Below are 26158 nucleotides of genomic sequence, written 5' to 3' on the forward strand. Positions count from 1 at the left end.
ACAAAAAAAAACACATTTCAATCCAATTGGAGCTTTCTCATTTTCATCTGTAGTAATAATATATAATAATGCATATACTGTAGTATATGAAAAGAGATTGATTAATCAATCTACTAATCAATGAAGTGACTAATCATTTCACTTAATACACAGTAACAGACTCCACAAATACTTAATTTTTATTTCCAAATTCATATTTTCAATCCATACAGTTCAAAACCATAAGTCAAAGTGCTCTTTGTTAGAGGAACATGAAAATATACTGTATATACCCGTTCACTTGTGCACAGATTTGAGATGGTGGAAATGTCCACACAAACTTCATTTGTGAATAAATATGTCTTTCATAGATGTGACATTTTTACAGTGGTCTTATTATCAAGTTTAATATTTGACCGTAAGAACTGTTCTGAAACATATGACGAAACACACAAAAATGTTATATTAAGATTATAGAACTGCAATTATTTTCATCTCACTCTAATCTCTGAAAAGCTAATACATTTATCATCTTCATATACAACACAATACATAATTATTTACTTTCTTGAAAAATGGTCCTGCATAACATTCAGGGATGAAATACTTCATAGGGACTGATTTGAACTATGAGCCAGAGGAGTAAATAACTGATATGAATAAATATAACTTGCTACTGCACATACAGGCTCTCTGGCTTTACGTGCAGCCTCTCTTTTGCTCAAGTAAGAGCAACAAACTGAAGCTGAAGAGAAGGGCACAAAGGTTGTGAGACTGGGAATGTTTTGTCTAGAGACACAGAAGTAAGATTACCGGTAAGCAATGGCATGGAAAACAATTCTTTCCCTAGTCAACATTTTGAGAGTAGAGTGTGCAAAGTCTGATGTTATGTTCTGTGTCTTTAGGCAGCCAGGTTAAAGGGAGATGAAGAAGGGGTGGGATGCTGCTACTTGTCAGAGGGAGGAGGTGGTGGAGGCGGCCACTTCTTGTCCTTCTCCTGCGAGGCAGGAGTGTCGGCCTGTGCAAAGGAGTCGGTGGACTGATTGCTGATGCGTAGAGGGGCCAGGCGGCGCAGGTTGGTGGGCGTCCACGGCAGCCTCCCCTGGGCCCGCTGCGAAGAAATCACTCTGCTGCCATCGGGCTCGTCCTCCGCCTGCCACGGAGGGATCTGCATCGGTGTCATGGGGTCCTGGTCTGGCATGAAGGTTGGATTCTCAATTCCAGCTGGTTGTAAGAAAGAAACGGAATTAGTGCTGACGGGATTTGGGAGTTATAGACAGTAACAACTAGTAGTGGAAAGTAACTAAGTACATTTACTTTAAGTTCTGAACTTCAGTCAAATTGTGAGGTTTGTACTTTTTGAGTATTTCCATTTTTTGCTACTTTACGCTTCTACTCCACTATAATTGAGAGGCAAATATTGTACTTTATACTCTACATTACTCTGACAGCTTTGGTTACTAGTTATTTTTCTGATTAGGATTTTACATTAAATATAATACATTTTAAAGATTAAACCAGTGGTTACCAACATTGGCTTGTGCCTTACTAAAAACAGTGTCTAGTTGGAGCCCATTGTCACAGTATGGATGCCTTGAGTTTTAAGCAGTTCATTTAAATAACTCTTGAGGCCCAACAAGGTAAAAACATTCAATGTTTTTTTCTTCTTATCTGGCCATTCCGAGGGGCCTGACCTCTAGGTTTGGATCCACTGGACCAAACTACCATAACACTAGCCTGGTCCTACCCATTGACATATATAAGGTCCTACCAGACTCCTGTACATTTAATTTGTACAGAGAGTCTGGCCACTCTCCGTTGACAAGTGTTAACTTCCCTGAAGGCGGGTACTCTGTTGAAGTTTGAAACTATTGGATCTGCCCAGAGCCACTCTGGATCTGCCATAACCAATCGCTAATGTTTGGTCGTGACGTCGGCTTAGCATCGCTAGCGTTAGCCTTAGCCAAGTCCTTCACTACTAACGGAGTGAGGGAGATGGAAAATCAAACTTTTCCCGAACCCCGTGGGGAGGAGGGCCACAACATCATGGCCACCAGCAAAACTCAGCAAACGTTGTTGCTTGGGCTTTAACTTCTGGATATTCGGCAGCGTTGCAACAATCGCATGGCTTCGCTGGCATCTTTCTAGCGCACGTCCTCAACGTCATCGTTCTCAGCCACTCCCTCTGTTCGCTGATTGAACCGCCAAAAATTTGGCTGGAGAAAACCCAAGAATATACCGCAAACCCAGACGGAGTACTGAAGGAAAATTAAAAGTACATAGGAGAACGGAGCCCGGCTGGTATACCACTACATAAAGGAGTTAAAAGGGTAATATTTTATTTTAAGGGGTGTGCATAAGACACTATCATAACCATGACATGACACAGTTTCTTTAAATTTGATAATTAGGCCTGCCATGACATGATGTCTAGGTTAATGTCAAGTTGTCATAACACAGAGATTGTTGTCTTCTTTAATGACAAGTTTTCATAGCAAACATCTCAAGCAACACTAACTTTGCATTAAAAGTGTCATAATTGACTGAATGACACTTAATGACAACAGTCATATACTTTCACAAACACTCCTTCAGTTCATGACAGGTGTCGTGTCATGGTTATGACATCTTCATGTCAGTCTTATACACACCGCTTCAAATAAAGTGTTACCGTTAAAACCAACTCCACCTCAAACAGCCACAACTGTAAAATACTTCTTACACATTGATGCATCAGTGTTAACAATCTAATAATGTCAGATGAAATAATAAATCAGTCACGGGACATTTTACTCCAGAATGATTATTTTGCGATACTATTTCTGATAATGTTTTTGTACTTAAGGAGGATTGTAAATAAAGGACTTTTAATTGTAATGAAGTATTTCTAGAATGTTGTATTGGTACTTTTACTCAAGTAAAGGATCTGAGTAGTTCTTCTTCCACTGAGTCGTTTTACCTCCTGCTCTGTAGTTGACCCTGAAGGGGAATGAACCACCTGACGCCTCTAAGCCCGAGGCTCCCTCTGAGAACTCAAAACCTAGAAGAAGAAGAATTAAGAAAAAAAAATAAGAAATTGTTTTTCAAAATAAGGGTTTTCATTAAGCACTTGGGCCATTCAGGGCTTATGTATAGTTTTAAAAACTAAAACGCTGATACTAACCTTCATTATTAGCATAGTAGTTTTTACTTGTGTCCGTTGATTTCCCATTTGGCATCTGCAGGTAGTAGAATAGTTATTTTATTTGTAAATTACATCTTAAACCAAGTTACAAAATGTGAAAAGCAAAGCCGTAGTACACGTGTTTTGACTCTTATGGCTGGGTATTATTTTGCAATTATTTTTTCTAGTGCTGATTTTAAGTACAATATCAAAATATATAATAATACTTTTTTATTACCTTACTTTCCTGCAAAAACTGTATTCTCTATGTTGTGATAACTTTTTATTTACATTTTTTTTCGATTGCTAAACGACAGTGGGCACAACTGTCGCATGTGCAAAACTCTAACTACAGTCTCCACAGCAGCAGTTCATGTGGACCAAACTCTGGTTCGTTTTTCATTGCTTGAACACAGTTTTCAAAACTCTACACACTTATCCCATGACTTTAACCACAATGTGCACAACACTATAGATTTACAGCACTTTGTTCAAATGCTAACACACTGCTGTCAAAACTGTAAACCACACATTCAAAACAGAATAGATTTCAGTCTGGTGCCTATCAAACACTGCTGATTGCAATTTTAGTTAAAAGCCTAAGCAAGTGTCTTGTTTTGGACTAGTTAGTGAACATATATGGTATTTAAACAGAGAAAGCTCAGAAAGTCTTTTTTTGTATACAAACACCAAATACACTGTACTGTTTGAGAGAAACAGGTAAAAGAGCAAAGATACCAATATGTCCAGGTAAAATGTCTGAGGTTATGTACACATAAAAAAAAGTGTAAAACACTATGTCTTTACAATAGTAAAACTGCGTTCTTACTGTTTTTCAGAAAGTAATGGAGGGGAAAGCAATAGAAACACCACATTCATTTGTATTTAGAGATGACGCAGACATCCAATGTGATGAAGAAAACCTGCCACATGATGCTGGAGAGAGGCAGGATTAGTCACTCTATTTGTTGGTACTGCTATGTACCTTTTAGTTTTTTTTTTCCCCAGTAATTCCATAAATTACTAGAGACAAAATACTTTATTGAAGAAAACTGCTGATTTTCATTCCTTCTTGTTTACCTTATGTAAAAATTGGTATGCTATACAATCTATATTTTTTCCTTAAATAAACTGTTGAGTAGTGTCAAGTCACTCAAATTGTTCAAACTGTAAAGATGAGAAAGTTAGTAATTTCTGTCTTGGTGTTTGATGTTAGTGTTTTTACCCTCAGTGTGTTCTGAGTGACGGTGTGTGTTATCTCAGTGAGGCCTGTGCATACTGTTTGAGACGTGTGTTAAGAGTTGTGTTGCTTTGAATGAGTTTTGCAGGTGATGTGAACTGTTTAGCTCAGGTGACTGTAGGTAGTGCAGACTGTAGTTTGAGTTTTGCACATGTGACTCCAGTTGTGCCCACTGTCGTTTAGCAATCGAAAAAAACTGTAAATCAGGTACTATCTGAACAGAAAATATGTTTTTGATATTAGTGCTATGACCACATTTTGATTGCTACCAAAAAAGGTTTTGAGGTTTAATACCCAGCCATTATGGCTATTGTATAATACCCCATGTATTCTATACTGTAAATGAAAATGACCTTCTGTTGCTGGTCTTTCTTTGTGTGCTTGGTTATTGTCTTTGCTGGAGCAAGGCCCATCTTTGCAGACTTAAAGGACTCCAAACGGTTTCTCATGGTCCTCTGGAAGATCTCCTGCACCTCATTATCATCTGTGTTGATATCGATATGGTTCCGGCTGTACCTGTGCAAGTGCTATTCACCAGAAAACAGGAGACAAAAAAATTTAAAAAAAACTCAGTATGAGAATTTGACAGCAGATTTTTGATAAGACAGAGAGGACAAGAAGACAGTAACTTGTTACTTAAATTGTTACTCATCCAGAGAGTTTGTCATAAGTTTCAGACATTGTTTTTAATGGGACACTTTTACAGTTGTATAATGTCCTATGTGGCTTCTAAAGTTACAAAATAACCCTGATTGTGACAAACTGGCGTGCAGTGTTTGAAAGAAGCGGATATTTAGGAGGCAGGTTGCATGAAGCTATTGTGTTGCATGGTGGGAAATGTAGGCTACAGCATTTCTGGAGGTTGTAGGGACTGAAAACCTGGATATCTTGGCCTCTGCTGCATCAGCGTTGACCATTCTCTTTTTTTATATCGCTCGTGAGTCATTAACCTATATGGAAATGCAATGCAGTGTTATGAATGTAGTGTGTATAGTGATGTTACTGAAAATGCTTACCTGTTTCCTGCCCTTGTACAGATGCTGTTGCAGCAGGTGATGAGCGTTGATGTCCTCTGTTTCTCTCGTACCCTGCATGGTCTTCTCATGCATTTGCAGGCTCACTGATGACACAGGGTCTCTTCTACAGCAGGAACAAAATACTGTCAGTTACTTCATGTATTTAACACACTCAGAGTACAGCATTAATTTAGGCTTATCATACAAAATATGGTGGAGAATTGGAGCTAGATGGTCAGAGCAAGATAATTTCTTCTAGTTTGGTTGCTTGTGGTCACCAGAGGGCGGTGTCTGAGCAGATCTAATGGAAGTAAATTTAATCAAGGACAATTGTAGATCAACCCTGATTTTCAACTTGTAAGTACTTAATGCATCTTTGGTATCTTAAAAATGTCAATCTTCAAATTCATATTTATAGAAAAAAAGAAGTTTTTTCTTCTATTTACAGACTACCTTCTCCTGTGATTGTGGCGTGAATCAGGTAAAAATGTTTGCTCACCTCATAGCATCAGGATCATCTGACGCAGCAGCCATGATGTCAGGCATGACCTCTGAGAATTCGTCACCAAACTTCTTCTTGAAGTCGATGAAAGCAGATTCATTGCGGACAAACTCCAAAGAGCCTCTACGTTCACCCTACAACATCAAGACCAGAGGACTTCCTTTACCAACTGTCACTGACCAGTGCTGAATCTCATGTCTGGTCCTTTAATGTATACTTGAAAAAAACACACTTGAATATACTTATGCAACATTAGGCCCTCACCTCATCCACGTAACCCACGGCATCCTTGAGGTTCAGCTGATGGAAGACGTTGAAAATGTAGTCCTGTTTATTCCTCGCCTCCGACGTCAACAAAAACCTTGACATCCACTTCTGCTCAAATATTTTCCACCTTCATAGTGAAAGAAGAGATTGTAGTTTCATTCAAAGCCGTTTCATTGGTACTACTTAAATGGTTTTAAACAGGGGCAATTCTAGGATCAGACCTTTAGGGGGGCTCAGCCCCTAATGAGAATGTGACACGGATACAGTGCCTTGCAAAAGTGTTAAACCCCCCCCTGCTAAATCAGTAATTTCACTGTTTTTTAGCAATGAATATATGTATTTATTATTATAACAGAGGATACATGCAAAATATTAAACATATGAAAAAACTACGAAAGTCCCTTCGTCCCTTCATGGACCACCAGAATCAAATGAAATGATAATGAGGTTTAAACAATAAATAAATAAAAACTAAAACTTTCCTTCACAAACTCTAACTTGAAGCACTAAAATTGATTTTTTTTAATTATTATAATTTTTAGGGGGACTGAGATGAAATGTAGGGGGGTTGAGCCCCCCTAAAAAGGGTCTGGTTTTAAAGATGTCTTTACATACTTGCCCCTCAGGTAGTTATCTCCTATTTGTCCAGATATATCTTCTATGGCAACAAGCGAGTGTTCAAACACCTAATAAAACAAGAACAGAGATTCTGTAGTAGTTGGACTGCACCCTTGTACATATTGTTTTTTGTTTTTTTTAGCTCTACCTTGTTCTGCACTTTTTCTATGAGTGTGACCTCCGCCACTGCAGATCTCTTTACTTTAAGCCACGTGACAAAAGGTTTCATCGTTATTCCCTGCAACAGAAGGAAATTCATAGTTAGCTGTAATGCCTTTTGTGTGAGAAAGTTACAGAAAAAAAAAATACCAATATTGTAGTTTCAATTGGTTAAATACAAAGACAGAAAAGTGGTTACCTGAAGAATGACAGTGAAGTACACAACAATGAGAGTAGTGCCGATCATCAGCTTCTTCTCCTTTATTCTCTGGTCATCCAGCATCGTAGCCAGGCCATATGCGACAGCCCCTCGCAGGCCACCGTAGCTCATAATCAGCTGATCTATGAACGCAATAGGGACCAGCCTGTACTGGTTAAGCCACCAGGTTTGGACAAAGGTACCTGTAGTACACATGCACACAAACACATTATATTTTGTGACCTCTGACATCAGATAGTGGGCTGTTTGCACTCAAAACCAACAGCAAAAGACATAAATCTCACCAATGAATCTGTACACAAGGATGAAGAAGAGCGTGAGTAGGATGAAGCCTGTGTTCCACACCCAGATTGTCTTATCAATGGCCGAGATGCCGAGGAACACAAAAATGATGGTTTCTGATCCATTTGCAAAAACCTTCATGACATATCTGACTGTGTTGACAGAGCTCTCAGCCATGTTTGAATTGAGGTACTTCTGGCTGCTAACACCACAGAAGGTGACCCTACAGAACAAAAAGCACAGAAATAACTAAACATGTTTATGGTTTTATGCCTCCTTCTATTAATCTTTCTATGTACAGATAAAACAAATGAGTTGTTTTTCATCGAGAACTCACGAAAGGATGGCAGACAGGGAGAGCATATCAGCTGTCAGGTAGGAGAGGTATCCCAAGACGAAGATAAAGCCTGGCTCAATGATCTGGATGTTTTTAGTGTATTTACTAAGTAAAGCGACCAGCAGCCCGAATGCTAAGCCCACGAGGGAACCACCGAACGCCACTATAAAGAAGGAAACTGGAAAGAGCGAGATGACAAAACATGTTATCCAGTATAACTTGTAAACATGTCTGCATACATATAGCATCTCTAAAACCAAACCCTGATAGCGTCTATGGACCCAGGCAGTACCACCTACACCACAAGTTACATTCTTTCCTATTAATGTGTAAATACATTTTACTCCTTACTTATCCCTTTAATGATCTCCACAGCATTTATTCCGGGTCCTCCCAGTTTCACAAACGCATCAAATACATTGAAGAGCACCTAAGAGAAGAAGAAGAAAGTAAATTTTCTATCTTTTGGTAGAATAAGGTTAAAAATGGATATCACAGATCTACATTTGTTAATTTCAAATGCTTTCTTCTTATATAATCTGCAGCTCCTATATTGTCTTTAGATGCATCACAAGGGTTCTTCAATTTTCCTGTGTTTTGGGTCTGTAATGCCAATGTGTATGGAATATGAGGCTGTACTAGATACTTGTACTTGAATATCTTGTTTTTTAATTGAACTCCACATGGTTTGAACATATTTGTTTAAAAGTGTTTCTTTCACTCCCAGAAGTTAAATACTTGGGGGAGAATTATTATCCTCACATAATTATATAACAGTGCAATGCTTTTTTTTTCTTTTTTTCAATACGCCTCAGAGATGTCAGATGTCATTAGAAAGGTGTGAAAAGTTGAAAGTAGCTCCTTATTTCTCCTTCACTCATCACGGAATTTCATGATTTATAACACATACAAGTTCTATTTCTCATTAGATCAACATCCTCAAGGAGCACTTTGATTGACCAGTGAGAGATAAAGTTCAGGCAAGATGACAAGACCTCAGTCAGGGTAAAGGTCCTCACTCTGAAGTGCACAGTGTTTGTATTCTTTATGCTTTATGTCTTAGAAGTGTGGAAATGATGGATATCTCGGCAAACTGTTCTGCTTCTCAGGTAAAAAAAACAACATTGTAGCATACGAACCACTGTCACACCGTCGTTGAGCAGCGACTCTCCAAACACCATGATGAAGAGGACCTCATTGACGTGGACTTGCTCAAACACAGCGAGGACGGCTACAGGGTCCACAGCAGCAATCAGACTGCCGAAGAGAAGATACTGCAGCAGACCGATGTCCAAAGCACCTACAGCACAGCACACGGGCCAAAATATACACTGAATTTGGCTTTTATTTAGTTTGAAAGAAGCTGTAAGAAAAGCGGCCCTTTAATCACCCTACAATCCACTAGTTGACTAAAAATCCAAACGACAGATCCTTCTGAATAAATCCTGGCTCTCTTTTAATTTTATGTTTTTTGCCATAGGCCTACCATTTATGGATGGCAAAGCAGGTTTGACAATCCACTGCTTTGGTCCAGACTGTAACACAACTATTGGATGGATTGCCATGAAATGTGATACAAATGCATCAAATACCATTCATGGTAATAGCTATAATTCCATCTCAGACCTCCAATCCTTCTCATCAGATAAAAGTATTTCCAACCCTAGTACAATGTTTTTTTAGTGCCTGACACTGACCCACACCTCACACAGTTCAAACTGTAGTCTCCCGTCACAGTCCTAGTGGACATTTATTTCATTCCGTACAGCCCTTATTGAAATAAACTACAGAAATAAACAACAAACATAAGTTAACACAATAATGAGAGTGACAAAGCAGCAGGCAGCCTGCTAAAGTGAAAGTCTCTTACCCATGGCTCCTCCCGCCTGACACCCCCACAGCGACAGCCCCAGGGTGGCAGCACACCAGACGGTCCCCAAGATGGCGTAGAGCAGGATGCCCCCCAAGTTGGTAAAGAAGAGCTTGTTTGGCATGGAGTAGCCCGCGTCCAGGATGATTTGGGGCAACAGGAAGTAAAAGAAGACTACTGGGGTCAGCGAGAAGGTCTGCTGAAGGTCTGCAGCCCAAATGATCCCACCCAGAATCCAGCCGAAGGCAATGAGCAAGGCACTCTCTGGGATCACATTAGTCACAAAGGAAGGAAAGGACTCGATGACTGAGAGGAGAGGAGAGAAGAGAAGAGAAGAGAAGAGAAGAGAAGAGAAGAGAAGAGAAGAGAAGAGAAGAGAAGAGAAGTTTTTTTCTTTAAAAATGTATCAGAAACAAAGAAAATATAATGTGAAACTTTATCTAGTGGGATCCCACACAAGCAAGTGTAGTTTCATAATAAGCAGTAAGAAGACTGAATCTTAGATTCTTACATATTCAGATTTGACTGACAAAGTTTAAAATGCATCATACCTAAACCATGAAACTAAAACTCAGTGAGGTTGCAAAATTTACAAATGATCAACTGAGAAAGTGCCACTTTTTGTTCTTGGCATATGATTAACCAGCATGGTGGTGCATATGAAGGGTTATAAATCTCTCTGTGTAACTAAAGCCTTTTCTTAAGGTCGATTTAATGGCCTGACAAAGTATAAAGTTACATATTTAATAATCAAACCTACTGAACCATAAGAATAGACCCATTTCAAAATGTTGATTTCTCTTTCTAGCCCACAGGGCTAAAGATTAGTTGTAACAATATGCTCTATTTAAAAGTAGTTAAAGAATAAGTTGAGAAATTTTTGATGAAGGTCTGTTACATTTCAATGCTGTGTTTATATTTGTGCATGAGAGTGGAACCCAAAGGAAGCTAAAAGAGCAGGTAGAAGATCAGTGCAACCTGTAAATATGATGCATCAAACATTAAACGATGAAGTGATTATAAAAGGTCAAAAACTTGTGACAATCTGTGGAATTTCTAATCCAGTACAAACATGCATAGAAACTGTATAAACTGTCCTGTTCTCAGGAACATCATGCTATCATGATAACACAGACTAGTGTTCACTGACGCCAGAAGGGGCTCTGTTTGTTACAATATGAGAGCCATATGCAATTTAAAAAGAACAAATAGATAATAAAAATGTCTCCCTTTCCCAGAATGTAAGTATTGGCACCGTTTAAGTCCCTGAAAAAAAACTTTTTTCTTAACCAGCTTCTTATTATTAATTTGAATTATTAATGGGGTCCGGGCTATTTCACAAAAAAACAAACTTGATAAGTTTTGGAAAGGTTTCCTGAAGCATAACGAAAAAACAAGTGATGGAATGATGATCTGATCTAAATGCTAGTAGGGCGGTGTGGTTTCTTTCTCCTTCTCTTATTTTTATATGTGTATTGGCTCCCTTCTTGTAAAAGTTAAAATGTTAGGGTCCCAGATGAACATATCATTTTCAGTCAAACTTAGAATAGTTTTGGTTATTTATTTGTGTTTTTGTTCTAGCTCTTGTGAGTTGTGAGAAACTTTTACATTTATTTAGAAAATGTTCAGGGGCTTTAAAATACAAGTTCAAATGAATATTCCCTTCTTTCTCGAGACACATTTTCGTTTTAAAATGTAACAACATTTTTTCAGAACGAGATAATATGAATAATTCATGCATTTGCCAACATGTGGAAGATCTTCCAAAGTGTGTATCAAGATGATAACATTGTAATTATTTGACATTAGGCGGGTTAAAAATAGCTCAACATTATCTTATCTTATCTCTTATCTAATATATCCAAATTATGCATGACGTAACTCTAATTGGCTGGTGCTTTGCTATTTTCTTAACTTCTTTTTTCAAGTTGAGATAGTAGTAATGGGTGGCTGGTAGTCCATATCTATCAGTTTACATCATAAAAAAAACACTTTTGTAGGACATTTCATTTCGTAAAATGTTTGTTACATACCCAATTTAGCCAAAACAGCCACCAATATCCATAATGCAACTAGGTAAGGGGTCTTTACATGATTCCACTTAAAGGTCACGATGGATATTCCTGTGATGACCCTGGAGCCATTGTCTTGTTCAGTCTGATTCAAGTTCGATTTGAACTCAGACAGCAGCTTCAGATGGGACTCTTGATGCAGTAGCGCCACGTCCCGGTCCCCGTTCACGCTTGTGACCCCTGAGATAAGGCAGATCGGTAACACTGACCCCAGCAGCCAAAGGTGTACATATCTGCAGCGTTGCATTCGATCAAATTGATTTAAAAATGTAGTGAAAAAAAAGTCCTTTTATCTCAGATAGTCAAGCAGGTGAACTGTTTGTACCAAGACCGGACCAAACTGCCGGGCAGTGTGTCACACCTCTTATCCCTCCTTTTCTTTTTGTAGGTATGTGCTTTCTCTGTCTTTTGTTTAATATCACTTTCTATCTTTTCTCTTCTCTTTCCCTCTAATGCTCCATCTTTCTATCTCAGCCTGTGACTTTGTGTCCTCCGGCAGTCTGTGGTCAGCAGCGGTGCAGTGAATTCAGAAGTGTGCAGAACCCTGGACTCAGCCTTTTATATGTACAGTGTCTCCTCTATGACAAGGTTATGTGTGTGTGTGTGTGTGTGTGTGTGTGTGTGTGTGTGTGTGTGTGTGTGTGTGTGTGTGTGTGTGTGTGTGTGTGTGTGTGCACGGGCGTGTGTGTGTGTGTGTGTGTGTGTGTGTGTGTGTGTGTGTGTGTGTGTGTGTGTGCACGTGTGGGCGTGTGGGCGTGTGTGTGTGTGTGTGTGTGTGTGTGTGTGTGTGTGTGTGTGTGTGTGTGTGTGGGCGTGTGGGCGTGCGTGTGATTATAGGTAGGGGGAGTACCGGATGTCCAAGAAAGGTCTCCAGTTATTCAGTCACGTTTGAAACATCTATCAGTCACTACTTTGTTTGCGTTTTTTCCGGTCTCTAAACGCATCAACTCAAGTTTGTGTGTGTCTGGGAGTGAGGAAGTGAGCGATGGAGCAGAGGTCATTTGATGTTGAATGAATACCTGTGTGCGTTTGGTAACATTTCCACTGGCTTCGTAGGACAGCTTTGTGCTTAGTAATGATTGACAATGACGTTACTCAATCTCGGTTAAAGACTCCCAGTCCTTTGACGTAGGAGAGAGATGACAAAGCTGTCCTCTCACCCTCCCAAAATAAACTTCTACTATGATATAATGGAGCTATGATTCACTTCATAAGCTTATTCCTTTGTTTTGGCCTGAAACGTTTGACATTTACTTTATAATACTGATTTTTAAAGGATAAGTCCAGGAGCTCCATTGTTGTCCATACAACAATGTAAACTGTAAACTGGGGTGGTGATGGCACAGTGGATATGACACATATCTTGAGTGTGGGGGTTCTGGGTTCGATTCCCACTGCGATACATCAACCAATGTGTCCTTGAGCAAGACACTTAACCCCTAGTTGCTACAGAGGTGTGCGACCTCTAATAAATACAGTATATAGCAACTGTAAGTCACTTCGGATAAAAGCGGCTAAATGGCATGTAATGTGATGTAATGTAAATAAAAATAAAAAAAACAGTGATCCAAACCGTTGAACTGGGCAATATCCACAGCTAAAAATAGTCCCCCAAAAATACACTGTGTACGCCTCTTTGAGTAAAATTACTGAAAACCACAGTGCCCATCTATGTAGGAAAAATACTGAGCCTCTTTACAAAATGAAACTGTATATTTGTGAGCCATTATTAAGCAATAGGCTTGGGAGTTCCACACACAGTATAAAGTTGGAAAGTATTAATAGGCAGAGTAACACATTGTTGGTTTTGGTGTTTTTGTGAGATTTGTTGACTTTAAGAAGAAAGAATATAAAATATCGGCAGCTTTATCCTTAAAATTACCACTTAACTTATCTCTCCAAAGCAACGATAGATTAGTCTTCTTACAGTAGACTACTTTCAAGTACATACTCTAAGCATTGATTCACTGAACTTGTTGTATAATGATGACCGACTGTTTTAAGTAGGGTGACCATATTTTGATTTCCAAAAAAGACAAATCCAGACAGTGGTGATTCTCAGAGGTTAATGAACAATCTTTATTATGCCTCAATTGTGCAAAAATAACTTCTGTAATAAAATCAAATCTGTAACAACATGTTTTCTTTTAAAATAAATAAATAATATGAAATAATGTTCTAAATATGACCTCTTTTGTGTTAGAAAATCCAGCTTCAACAAAATATCTCTTAATACCTTTTCAATGTAATAAGATAAATAATAAAGACACTGAAACATATGTGCCAGCTTTGCACACGGTGCACTCCGCCTCCCACTTGTCCGGTCCCGACCGGGACGGTATGTGGGACATTTTTTTTGCAGTTCAACTGTGAAGCTGCACTAGTCTTGGTTTATGGTTGTAAGTGGCCTGATGTTTATACTTGTGCGCTAGTGTGTGCGTCGAGACGGCGTGTGTGTGTGTGTGTGTGTGTGTGTGTGTGTGTGTGTGTGTGTGTGTGTGTGTGGGGAGTGGGTGATATAGAGCGGGGGAGAAGTGAGAGTGACAGCGAGCGAGTCCTACCGACTCTAGAGTCATAGTGAGAGAAACAAAGTGTCTCCCCTGTGTTTTCTGACCACGGTGGGAAATCTTTAGCAGGAAACGCTTCGGCATTTTGTGTGTAATGCTGCTCCGCTGTCTGCCCTGGTCCCTGTCTGTCTGCCCTGGTCCCTGTCTGTCTGCCCTGGTCCCTGTCTGTCTGCCCTGGTCCCTGTGTATGTGCGCGTCACAAGGCAGCCTCTCGGGAATTACGTCACACAACAAAGTAGCCTACCGTAGTATTGTGTTGAGCAAAGTGCCAGTCAATTTAAGTACACGCTTAATGGTCCCATGAAAAACAGTGAAAACCGGACATTTTAATTCACCCTAGTTTTAAGCCAAGTGTCCCAGCCTGTGGGAATAGTACAGGGGACAATAGCCTCATTGGTAAGATGAACTGCTTTGAAGATTTGATACATGTAAGCTCTTACGCACATGCAATGTGTTGCACGCACAGGTGTGTGCCAGTATGTCTCTCATAAGACACAAAAATATTACTTATTTATTCCATTTACTTAGTTAAAGTAATGTATTCAAAACCTTACTGTACTTAAGTAAAACTATGTAAGTATTCAGCTTAAAGTATTCATTGTGCTGTAAAATGTTCCCTCTCAGTGTTATACTATTATATCTGATGTTTTGGGGTTAGTATTACTGATGTATTAATGTGTGTGTTGCATTTTACTGCTGTAGATGTTTAAGGTTCTGCTAATTTGAACTCCTTTATATACTGTTGGGTAGTTTAATCTACAGCAATGCATCATATTCCATATGTTTGTTTGTGTCGCTGTCCTGAAAAGTGTCTAAAAAGTCAACTTTTCATGTTGTCAGAAAAACAGCCCTGTTTTTGTGACAACTGATCCAAGAGGCTTTTTAAACAGTTAATTTATCTTAAGAAGTAGGTGAGTTATCTCAACATTTAAATAAACACTTCATCCTTCAGTTGATCACATCATTCAAAATCAACACATCTGGAGATCCATGGTTTACATGTTACAGGAAAGGAATGACATATTGTTATTTGAAGAGTAACTAAAACTGTCATGAAAATGGCGTGGATTAAAAAGTACAATATATAAGATGTAGTGGATTAGAAGTGCAAGTACAAGTACCTCGTATTTGTACTTAAGAATAGTGCTTGAGTAAATTAGTTACATTCCACAACTAGTTTCTGATGTGCTCTAAATGCTGTAAATCATCCTTATAAGAACATTTAGCTGCACAGTCTGCACAGTCAAGCATGAAATGCCCTTTTCAGCCTTATTAACTAATGACCTAATACATATTGCTGAACAGTGGCTGGCCTCTTAAACATTTGAATCATTCTAAAGTGGACACAGCTCTGTGCACACTTTTATGAGAGGTCAACTTTGTGGTGAAAAAGAAGTCACATAGAGGTTGTTTTCAGACTGGGAGGTACATTACAGTTAAGGATTAGTGTTTGTCAGGCTGCTGTGATAAAAATATTGTTTTTGCTCAATAAAATGAGTAATTTGTGACCCAGCAAACACTTCAGTGTAACACATGTGGATCAAGTTACAGTATATTACATCAGTTCTTCTTGAAATACAAGTGTGTAAATGTAAGTGCATGCTAATGGTTTCCCCACTGCAAAACATTTAGTTTTATTTTCTTTGTATCCCGAAAAGTTTAATCCCTTTATGAAATAGCAGACTTGGGGTGCATTCAGACCAAAGCAAGCGATCTGGTGATTTCCGCAAGGTTGTGCAGTGTCACCAAACGGTTAATTTGTGTGACGTCCTGTTGTGTTCTTTAATCTCCCAATATAACACAAGTAGATATTTCACAATCATTTTTTTTTTCGTCAGATGGTTTACAGATTTGACATTTCCAACCTCATTTGAAGGCAGCTTCATTTCATGGAGAAAGAGACAAGGAAAAGAGATAAGCGACTGGGCTTTGTGCTGGAGCTTGTTGCACTTGAGGATTAGTGTTCCTCAGGTTACAGTGGGGATATCAGTTTTTTGGGGGGGATTTTTTTGTTTTAGAACATATTTAAACTATCTTAAGTCAAATTTTAAGTGTCTAACCTCTCGAACTTGCAAAATTTGGAATCATTTCTTTTCACAAAAAATTTAAAGACAAATGTCAGTAGCTGCAGAAACATCTACTAAAACTAAACATATTATTTTGTTATCACTTATAATGTCTTGTGCAAGTTACTGTTAGTAAAAACAGGACTGTAACCTTTTCAGCCAAAGGCAGCACAGATTAACACTAAAGCTGCCAAAACATCTCTCACACGCTATATCTACTGTAAAAAAACAACAAGAAAAACACACAAAAAAAAGTTAGTTAGTTGTGTCCTATTTCATTGTTTGGTTATCAACATCAGTCATTTTCTGGATAATCTACGGACAACCACAGTCCCATATTTATGTCAGTGGAGTTGTAGCCTACACAAACACATGCACACACACACACACACACACACACACACACACACACAAATGCATTAACATTTACATTGTCCATAGTGCCGCAACTCATTTGGGTCTGTTGTGTATACATGAATTGCTATTTACCATGTTCTAGGACAAGACAAGTACTCCGGCTTAATCTGGTGAGATATATACATTACGTAACAGAGGTCAAGCTTTCTTTAGGCCGCCATTTATCTAAAATTAATTTTTTCAGAAGTGGATTTTGTCCACAACCATTTAAAGCGTTTGCATGTCCTGTCAAAAATTAAAGGCGGAAAAGCCCCAAAAAATAATTTAAATTTTTTTTTTTTAAAACGTCTGACAATACCATGAATTGATACATATTTTACAGACAAACCCTGAAACTTGGAATGAGGTTGGGCGATACATGTGGTTATTTTAGCCAATAGACATCAAGGAAGAAGCCAAGGCACATGTCTTTTACGCCGAAACTCGTTGAAGTTTTTATCTATCTTAGAATGTGCCAGATGCATTAAAGGCATTGTATATATATTTTTCCTAAAAGACGAGTGTTTTGGCTTCTTCCTTGAAGAAGAGCACCGCCTTTTTTTTGTAATCACTAATAGAATTTCCAAGAAGCTCTCCAATCTCTTCCGTTTGTCATCGATTTTATCCATTGATGGTTTGTTATTTGAATTTCCATAAAGGTTACTATATCAACTCATACAGTATCTGCCTATCACTATATACAATTACATATACCGTAATAGAACATTTTATACACATACATTTCTTCATGTACAACTGTGAGATGAACACCCCTGGCATCTCTGTAGTCTCTCCCGGTACTTTAAGTATTTCCACTTTATATTACGTCATACTACTACTTTACTTTTCAGGGGGAAATAATCTACCGACATTGATATGAGCCACCTGCTCAACAGGTAAACATTCACACACATTTACACTCTGATGGCGCAGCATCAGGAGCAATTTGGGGTTCAGTGTCTTGCCCAAGGAGGCTTAGACATGGGACTGCATGGCCAGGGATCGAACCACCAACCTTCCGATTGGCAGGCAACTGCTCTAAACTGAGCCACAGCCGCAGAGTGTGTCTAAAAAATGGGCAGCTAAGTGTGTGATCAGCTTTCAAAATAGGATGCATTTTAGAGATTAAGCTACTCAAAAGTAATTAAGATTAGCTCTACCTCAACCTGCTACAATATTAAAATGCTTACATGTTAATAGATCATTAATAATAAGCCAATAACATAATATGTATACTATTATTAGACTAAAAGGATTTTTTTGCTGTCGTTGCAATAGTGAAACTATAAATGCAGGAATTTTACTTGTAATGGAGTACACTGTGATGTTAGTACTTTTACTAAAGGATATAAGTACTTCTTCCACATCTCTATCAACCCCCTTTAACTTGGAAGTGTAAATTCTGCACTCTAATCACTGTCAAAAAGCCCTAATCATAATCTAATGCAACCTCTAAATAAGTCACCACGACTTTATCAAAATACATGCTCAACTAAATCATATTTATTATTAAAATAACTGACTTACTGAATTTGCAGAGCCAGCTGACCAGGACCCACAGGGCCACCAGGTACGGGGTGGAGACATGTTCCCACCTCCAGCTCACAACAGCCAGAGAGTTGCTTCCTTGAGTACTGTTATTTCCAGGAGCCACCTCGGTCCTGTTGCTTAAATTTGTGATGGTCATTGTAGTGACATCACTGACTGGAGTCTGGCCACTGGACTCCATCAGCAACATGCAGATAAAAAGTGCGAATTGCCATGTAGCTGCCATGTTTGGGGAAAACTGCTCCACAAACTCTTACTGCAAAAGTTATTTAGACTGTTGAATCAAGTGCTGCAGGTCAACCTCAGATTATGAGTCATTTCATTCCTCTCCTGTGTCTCCTCCTTCCTTCTCAGGTCAGTTTCACGTTGTTCTTACCTATGTCCACATCTTTGGCCTGAGCATTGTGGCCCCCTCTCTGCTCTCTCCTCTCTGTCAGGATACAGCTTTTAACAGCCGCTGAAGGTCAGCCCATTCTAATGTTCGTCTTTCTCCTCCCACTCTCAACCCAGACCAGCTAGTTTGGCCACTTTCCTCAAAGGAACATTTGATTTGATCTTTTCTCTATTGGCTATGAATGGCTATTCCTTATTTGAATACTTTTAGAAGCAAACATTTAAGTAAGAGCTTAGTTGAAGTAGGTGGTATGTTTCAACATTTTCAAAAATAGTTAGTTTTGTTTTACATCCTAGATCTTATTTTCTTATTGTTTGGTTTCCCTCCGTGACGCCATGTGCACGGAGCTCAAAGCAGCCAATGTCTGCCAAGCTCCGGGGGATCTCTGAGGACCTCCGTGAAGCATTTTGAGCCCTCACGTGGGTTTTGAGCAGAACTCGGCTGCTCTGCTCAGCTGGGAGTTCTGTGCGCTGCGGCCACGGAGGGAAACGACACACCATTCATCTGCACACACTGCCATGAAACAGAGCTGGATTTAAATCATCGAAATATCTCTTGAACTATTTTTTTCTAGCAAAAATGCCAAACTTTCCCTAATTCCAACTTCTCACTTGTGAAAATGTTATGCTTTTTTTTTTACTTCTGTGAATGTAAATCAAATATCTTTGGATTTTAAATATTTAATATGGCAAAATAATCAATTTTGGACGTCAAGTGTCGACGTCAAAGAACGTGCCTCGTAGCACGTGTCTTATTCTGCCTCTGATTGTCTTACCCTGACCAATCCCCACTCCTCATGCCTAACAACGTCAACCAGTCGAACAGATACAATTTAGGATTTACCCTGATTTGTTCCACCCTGTTTTATACAGTCTATGGTTCCATTCAATCGCCCTTGTGTCTTTGTCCCCTTGTCGGTTCATCATTGTTGCTTTAATTTTTGGAGTTTTTGTTACCTGTTAGCCTGTCTGCATCTGGACCATAGACTGTAAGCCTTGTTTCTTGACAAATGATTGAACTGTACCAGTCTGCCTGTCCTCGTCTGCATTTGGGTCCTTCCCCTGCTGCTTGCTCTCCAACCCTGATACTAAACCAACGGACCTTTTAAATCTTACACATATCTTTTTCTGACTTTTTCCTAATATTGCCCTTTTTCTTTGTGAGGTACTGGCTTACTTTACCTCTTCAACTCTCTGACATTTGAAATGAACCCATTTGAGCACTAGTTTTTGCCCTGTGTCTCTACCTGCTACTTGTTATTCGAACTATTGGTATATCTATTTTTGCACATTATGTCCATAAGAGGGCAAACGTACAACGAGATACATAACTACTTGTGTAGGTATATTTATTTCAACATAAACATGTCTTTTTATAGATCTATATACCTAAACATTACAAATTAAACTAATACAATAATGTCCTATACCGTATAATTGTATAAGACTAAAGACTGTAGACCTCTCTTCCTATCTCCCTCTGCACCGTGGTTTGTGCTAGACTAACTGAGCCCTCAAGCTAGCAAGCTAACTAGCCAGTCGGCCGGACATTTAACAACTTAGAGTTTCATTCACACACTCTTGTCCCATGGTAGGAAAACACATTGCTATTGCCAGATAAGTGACAGCTTTGTTTGGCTCATTTTTTGTAAACAGTTTAGCATGAAAGCATGTTGGGTGGAATCACATATATATATATATATATATATATATATATATATATATATATATATATATATATATATATATATATATCCCTCTGCTTCCCCACCACCGTGAGGTGGCCTTTGTCGCCACTAGTTCTTGGCCGTCTGTTTAATGTGTCAGCACCTGCATCCCTGTTATTCCCTCTTCTTGCCACACTTGCACAACAGTAACTGTGTTGAGCCTTCATTACCAGTATGAATGTGTGTTTAGGTGACAGACTTGTAAATGAAGCTTAGTTTGAACGTGCAAATGCTTTTTTTATGAATCATTAATCAAGGTTGGCTCCCTGCACGGCACAATACCTTAAGTTAAAATGCAAACAGCCATATCAGCTCTTAATCTCATTGGAGGGATACTTTATTCATTCTCACTCTGTATACTTCAGGAGGTTGAGGAAATGCGCTGTCAGGGCCTTTCCAGAAATCCAGAATCCCGAAGTACACTGTACACAAAACAGTGTTTAAATAAATGCTTCCTTATAACGTTCCTGCTTATTGTCTCATTGGCAAAGAGAGCTAAGGATATTTAATGAGGAAATGACTAAAAGACCTTTAGGCTTTGAATGAATAAGACAGAAACTGAATACTTCATCTGGCTCTCTTCAGTTTGACATTTCTTTCTGGATCCATAAACCTACATATCTGGATCTGAAGTGTGGTAGATAACAAGTAAAATGCCAAATTGTTCAAAATTGCATTATGTTGCATTGTTAAGAAATATTAGGGGGAAGAAATCAGGAAATGTTCAGGTACTTTTTCATGGATTTGCACCAAAATCTTCCTCCTTTATCAGCCTAACACATTAAACCACACTGAAACTTGCACAGTCAGTTTCATGCTGGTGTTCTCCTCTGGGACACCAGCATGGACTTCAGGGGAGCTGTTTGCCCAGCAGCTCTGTTAACAGTTTATGAGTAAACTGGCTGCATCGATTGCTACGCTAGAAGCAAAAGTCATGCTATGTTTCAGGCCAATCCTTCTAGTAGATGTTGAGATGTAGATGTAGATCAAATAAAATCAATTAATTAGTTGATTAATTAACAAGCTACAGACACCCAAATGCAACTATTCAGCCATTTTACAAGTAAAAATGTGAAATATTATCTGATTCCAGCTTCAGAAATGTGAGGAATTGCTGATTTTATACATCATAAATGATAGTATTAGAATAGATTTTGGTTAAGGACTGTTGGTTGGGAAAACCCATAAAAACCAAGGAAGGTTAACAGTGGAAAATGCTGAGTCACTAAAACTAATTTCCTCATGCTTGTGATCATTTATAGGTTATCAGTGTTAACATTTGGATTGTTGCTTGTCCCAGACAATATCTTGATTGATTTGACAGGCTTGTGTGTGTCTGTGTCAATGAATGCCCAGTGACTCTACTCTTTTTTTTTTTTTTTTAAACAAACTGATACTAAAAATCACTCCACGTAAGAAAATGTAAGTAGTAAGTAAGTAGTTTCTGTAATGACAAAGTGAAACAAGATAAAGGCGAATTTGGGGCTTTCTACAACAAAACAAAATGACAGGTATTATTCTTCATATATGACTGATTGTTAGATGATAGATGATACTGATTTGAGGCAGAAGTGGACAAGAAGTAGTCTAAAACTTGGTACAACAAACACAACTATACTGAATGTGACAAAAAGTCACTGAAGGTTCACCTGCCTCAAGCTGTTTATGGTGTCAAATTGCAAAGGAGAGGATGTTCAATAAGGAAGGACGTGTATACGTTTACGGTTCAAATAAGGAACACAGAAGTGTTGAACCAACATAAGATAACTGAGGTGACCTTTGATATGTGTGTGCACGCCACTCTGACTCTTACTGAATATACTGTATATATAACTTATTATAACTGAACAGGTGATTGTCTGAAATATGGAAAAAACATTACTTTCTACACAATGTCATATCAACACTTAAATGTTCACACATGGAAAAAAAGCCACAATGACCACCACACCCAATAAATCATTTAACACCTGATAGATAATGCAGAAAACATGAGTCACCTTCAACTGGGTGTGTCAAATAGACATTTTTAATTTCACCTCAGGAATTTCAAAGAAGCGTCAATTCATTTATGACCTCTTCTCTTATCTTGAGACAAGATAGGAAAAAGAAGAGATTAAAAAAGCATTTCCCTTACATTGACACACCTAAAGTGATCATTTAAATTTAAATTGACAGACTTTACATGAATACATCAGTACCTTTTCACTCATTAACATGTATTTATTCTATTTTAAAATGTCGTTGCCACCCGATCTCAAAACCTTTTGGAATCATATCACTGGAGGAGACGGCTATCATCAAGACCAAACTGTCACCGTCCTGCTCTGTGGCCAGTGGTCTTCAGACTCTTTGTCTCTGTGTGACAGTATGTCTTTAGTTGCCTTTACTCCAGTGTCTATTTCTTGAGGGGTTTGGGTTTTCTGTTCATGTTCCTTGTGTCATGATCCAGCTCAAAGTTATGACAAAACAAGGGAGACCACACATCATTAAGGATTAAATTAAAACTAATTTAATTAATCTAAGTTAAATAATATTAAAAAGAAAAAAGTGCATGGAAAATAAAACAGAACCCAAAAGACAAACCAAACCTAACCATAAACAAGCCCTGCTGGCTTTGTGGACAGAGAGATTGAGCCGCATCTCATGTCGCATATTTGATAGCTCCTCGTCTCCTCCCTTGGCTGAACCAGAAGTTGTTCCCTCCCTCCTCGGTGAAGGCCGTCTCAAAGCTCTTATTTCTGCCCCGAGGACCCTCCCACCGAGGAGGGATCATCGAGGAGCTATAGGCGAGGATACACGAGAGCAGTCTTCCTAGAAGCCGTGCAGCTGAAGGAGTTGCTAACTCCGCCCATACAGATGACGAATTTATGTGACACTTCAGATGGAAGGACGTCTCATCCCTCTAAAACACATTTGCTCGTTGCCTCTCTCCTCCGATGATTTCCTCGCGTCTCTCCCGTGCCTCCTCGGTGGGAAGGACTCAGGCGCGAGGAAGGAAGGCAAGTCAAGGAGGCAATTTAAGCGGCTTCTTCCTCTTCTTCTTCTTCTTTTAATGCCCTTTTTGCTGCCCCATAAGCAAGCTCATTCCCCCTATTCCCACATGGGCTGGCACTCACAGGAAACCCAATGACTCTCGTGCCTGCTCAATCCTGAATAATTTTGTTAAAAGCTCTACCATGAGATCAGACCTGTCTCCAAACTTTCCTTCCTTCAGTGTCATCAAAACTGATGCAGAGTCTGAGCATATCACTGCTGGCCCTGGTTTTACCTCCTCTACCCACTGCAGAGCCCATATAACAGTCATCAACTCTGTTGTATACTGATACAACCTCAGACAGTCGCTCTTACATTTTATTTCCCCCAAATCTGGAATGTAAAATGCAAACCCTGAATTCCCTGTTTTCGGGTCTTGAGCACCATCTGTAGAAATTTGAATGCATTGTCCCTAGGTGTTAGCCTTTCTCCAACTATTTCACGATAGACTGCACTGCTCTTATGTGATTTTCTTGACTCTAATACAGTAAAAATCCATCTCTGGCGTAGGTAAAATCCATTGTGGTATACCTGGCCAGTGAACTATAGGGGCAACCCCCTCCTCCCCAAACTCTATCCTCTCCATAACCTTATTTACCTTAAAGATAAAACATTCCCTATTCACTTTTTCTCCTCCCAATTCCCAAGCACTTTCCAAAGCTACCTTCTGTACATTTTCCCCTTGGTGTCCTCTCAGTTTTGATAAATATTGCATTACCAATTTGGATCTTCAAATTTCCAATTGGGTCTCCTCCCCCAATTTCTACAGATCAATGGACTGTAACTACGAGCAGGAGTCAATCAAGAGGATTGGAAACAGGTGTGCCACTCCGCTGCCTACGTCCTACACACCTCACATGGAAAAGTACCAAGAGCCACCACAAAGTGGGATGGGTCTCATTCATTGTGTTATTTTGAGTTTTCTGTGCTTACCATTGTGTTCCTGTAACCCTGCATAACTTCCTTTGTACACCTATTTTGTGTCTAGCCTGCCTTTGTGTTGCCAGTCCTTGGTGTCTTGTTACCCAATCAGTATTTCTGTTTCCTTCCCACTCCAGCTGTACCTTGTCTTGTGATAAGATTCTTGTGTAATTTTGACTGTCTGTTTTTTGTCTGTTTTGTCGCGTTTCACTGCGTTTCTCCTCGTGTTCTGTCTATCTTAGTTTTCCAGTTTGTTTCTCTGTTTGGAGAGTACAATAGTTTGCTCTTCAGTTCCTGTATCCTGCCTGCTTTTGGGTCCAAAACTGCCCCAACCATGACACAAACAGTTTCTTCAGAGGACATTTGGCATTGCTGGGGGAATTTATAAAAACATAATGTATGTGGCCGGGTTGGCTTAGCGGTAGAGCAGGCATACATGTAACGTGATGTTTATGCCTCGATGCAGAGGTCCAGGGTTCGAATCTGATCTGTGACGATTTATTGCATGTCTTCTCCATCTCTCTCTCACCCAGCTGTCCTGTCAAAATTAAAGGCGGAAAAGCCCAAAAAAAACTTAATGTAAAATAAATCAATTATTATGATTTTTTTATTTAACATTTAAAGTGCTTATATTATGCTCATTTTCAGGTTCATAATTGTATTTAGATGTTGTACCAGAATAGGTTTATGTGGTTTAATTTTCAGAAAACACCATATAAACTTAGCACAAAAAGTAAGGAAATTTGTGTTTGGTAGATTATTTCTCTGTGGTAACAATACTTTTTGGCAATTAATCTTATACCGTTTTATAGACCGTTTAGTTCCCTTACAAATGGTGCCCCATTTGTAAGTTACATGCATTTGTGGGATGAGCAGCAGCGCTGAGTATGTGGGTTGCGCTCATGAAACATTTGCCGTATCTTCCCTGCCAATGCCAAACAGCTTATTCTGCCATTGACTCGTTTGGTAGATTGGATAATTTAAGTTTGAAGAAACAAGACATATTGGCAATTTAACAATTTATTCATTTCACAAACAGGAGCCTCAGTAGCGTGTGGAAGAACCATACACAGCCACAACAGCCTGGCACCTCCTCCTCATGCTGGTCACCAGCCTGGTCACACACTGCTGTGGGATGGCATCCCATTCTTCAACTAGAATTTGTTGCAAGTCAGCCAACGTGGTTGTGTTGGTCACTCTGGCACGAACAGCACGCCCAAGCTGATCCCACAAGTGTTCAATGGGGTTGAGGTCAGGACTGCAGGTTGATCTTCAAGCAGGTCTCGGTACGCTTGTTTGGTCCGCTTTTGGTACGCACCAGAGTTCGATTACCACATTCTCACCTGCCCAAACGAACTGCACCGGCAAACAAACTCTAGTTTGATTCAACCGAACAAAAGGCTGTCGGTGTGAAAACACCCTATGAGGGCGTGCCATTCTAGCAGCTAGGCGAGCATTATAACGTGTGTTACAAAGTGATGCACGTTCGTCACGGAAGTAAAGGCTGGACTCCAATAGAGCTGTTTGGAGCAGTTTGTGAACAGTGTTTTCTGTTGGAGATGGTAAGTCCCTTTGGGGTGGACTTTGGGCTTTTTCACTTTGTAAACCTATAATGTGCACAAAAAGATATATAACACAATAAAGGAAAGGGGAAAAGCCAAAAAGCACAATATGAGCACTTTAATATATGTCAGAAAGTCACAAAGAAGATATCTGCAAAAATATTTTGCTGGCTGTAAGAGCATTAAAGTGCTCATATTATGCTCATTTTCAGGTTCA

At 39.2% G+C, this 26158-nt stretch overlaps 1 protein-coding gene across 1 annotated transcript; it reads right to left on the minus strand.

Moving 5' to 3' along the window:
* Positions 1 to 925: 925 nt before the first annotated feature.
* slc9a3.2 (solute carrier family 9 member A3, tandem duplicate 2) lies at positions 926 to 18492 on the minus strand. The gene is made up of 16 exons (XM_028596848.1): positions 18282 to 18492; positions 9654 to 9959; positions 8923 to 9083; positions 8135 to 8213; positions 7784 to 7961; positions 7449 to 7669; positions 7144 to 7346; positions 6934 to 7023; positions 6783 to 6853; positions 6165 to 6294; positions 5898 to 6034; positions 5399 to 5522; positions 4736 to 4909; positions 3143 to 3197; positions 2939 to 3019; positions 926 to 1203 (listed from the first exon to the last, which is right to left on the minus strand). Exons 1-16 carry the CDS (start codon positions 18490 to 18492, stop codon positions 926 to 928), a joined length of 2499 nt encoding a protein of 832 aa, XP_028452649.1.
* Between the last annotated feature and the right edge of the window lie 7666 nt (positions 18493 to 26158).

The sequence above is a fragment of the Perca flavescens genome, chromosome 14 (assembly GCF_004354835.1).
Source record: "Perca flavescens isolate YP-PL-M2 chromosome 14, PFLA_1.0, whole genome shotgun sequence".
Taxonomy (NCBI): domain Eukaryota; kingdom Metazoa; phylum Chordata; class Actinopteri; order Perciformes; family Percidae; genus Perca; species Perca flavescens.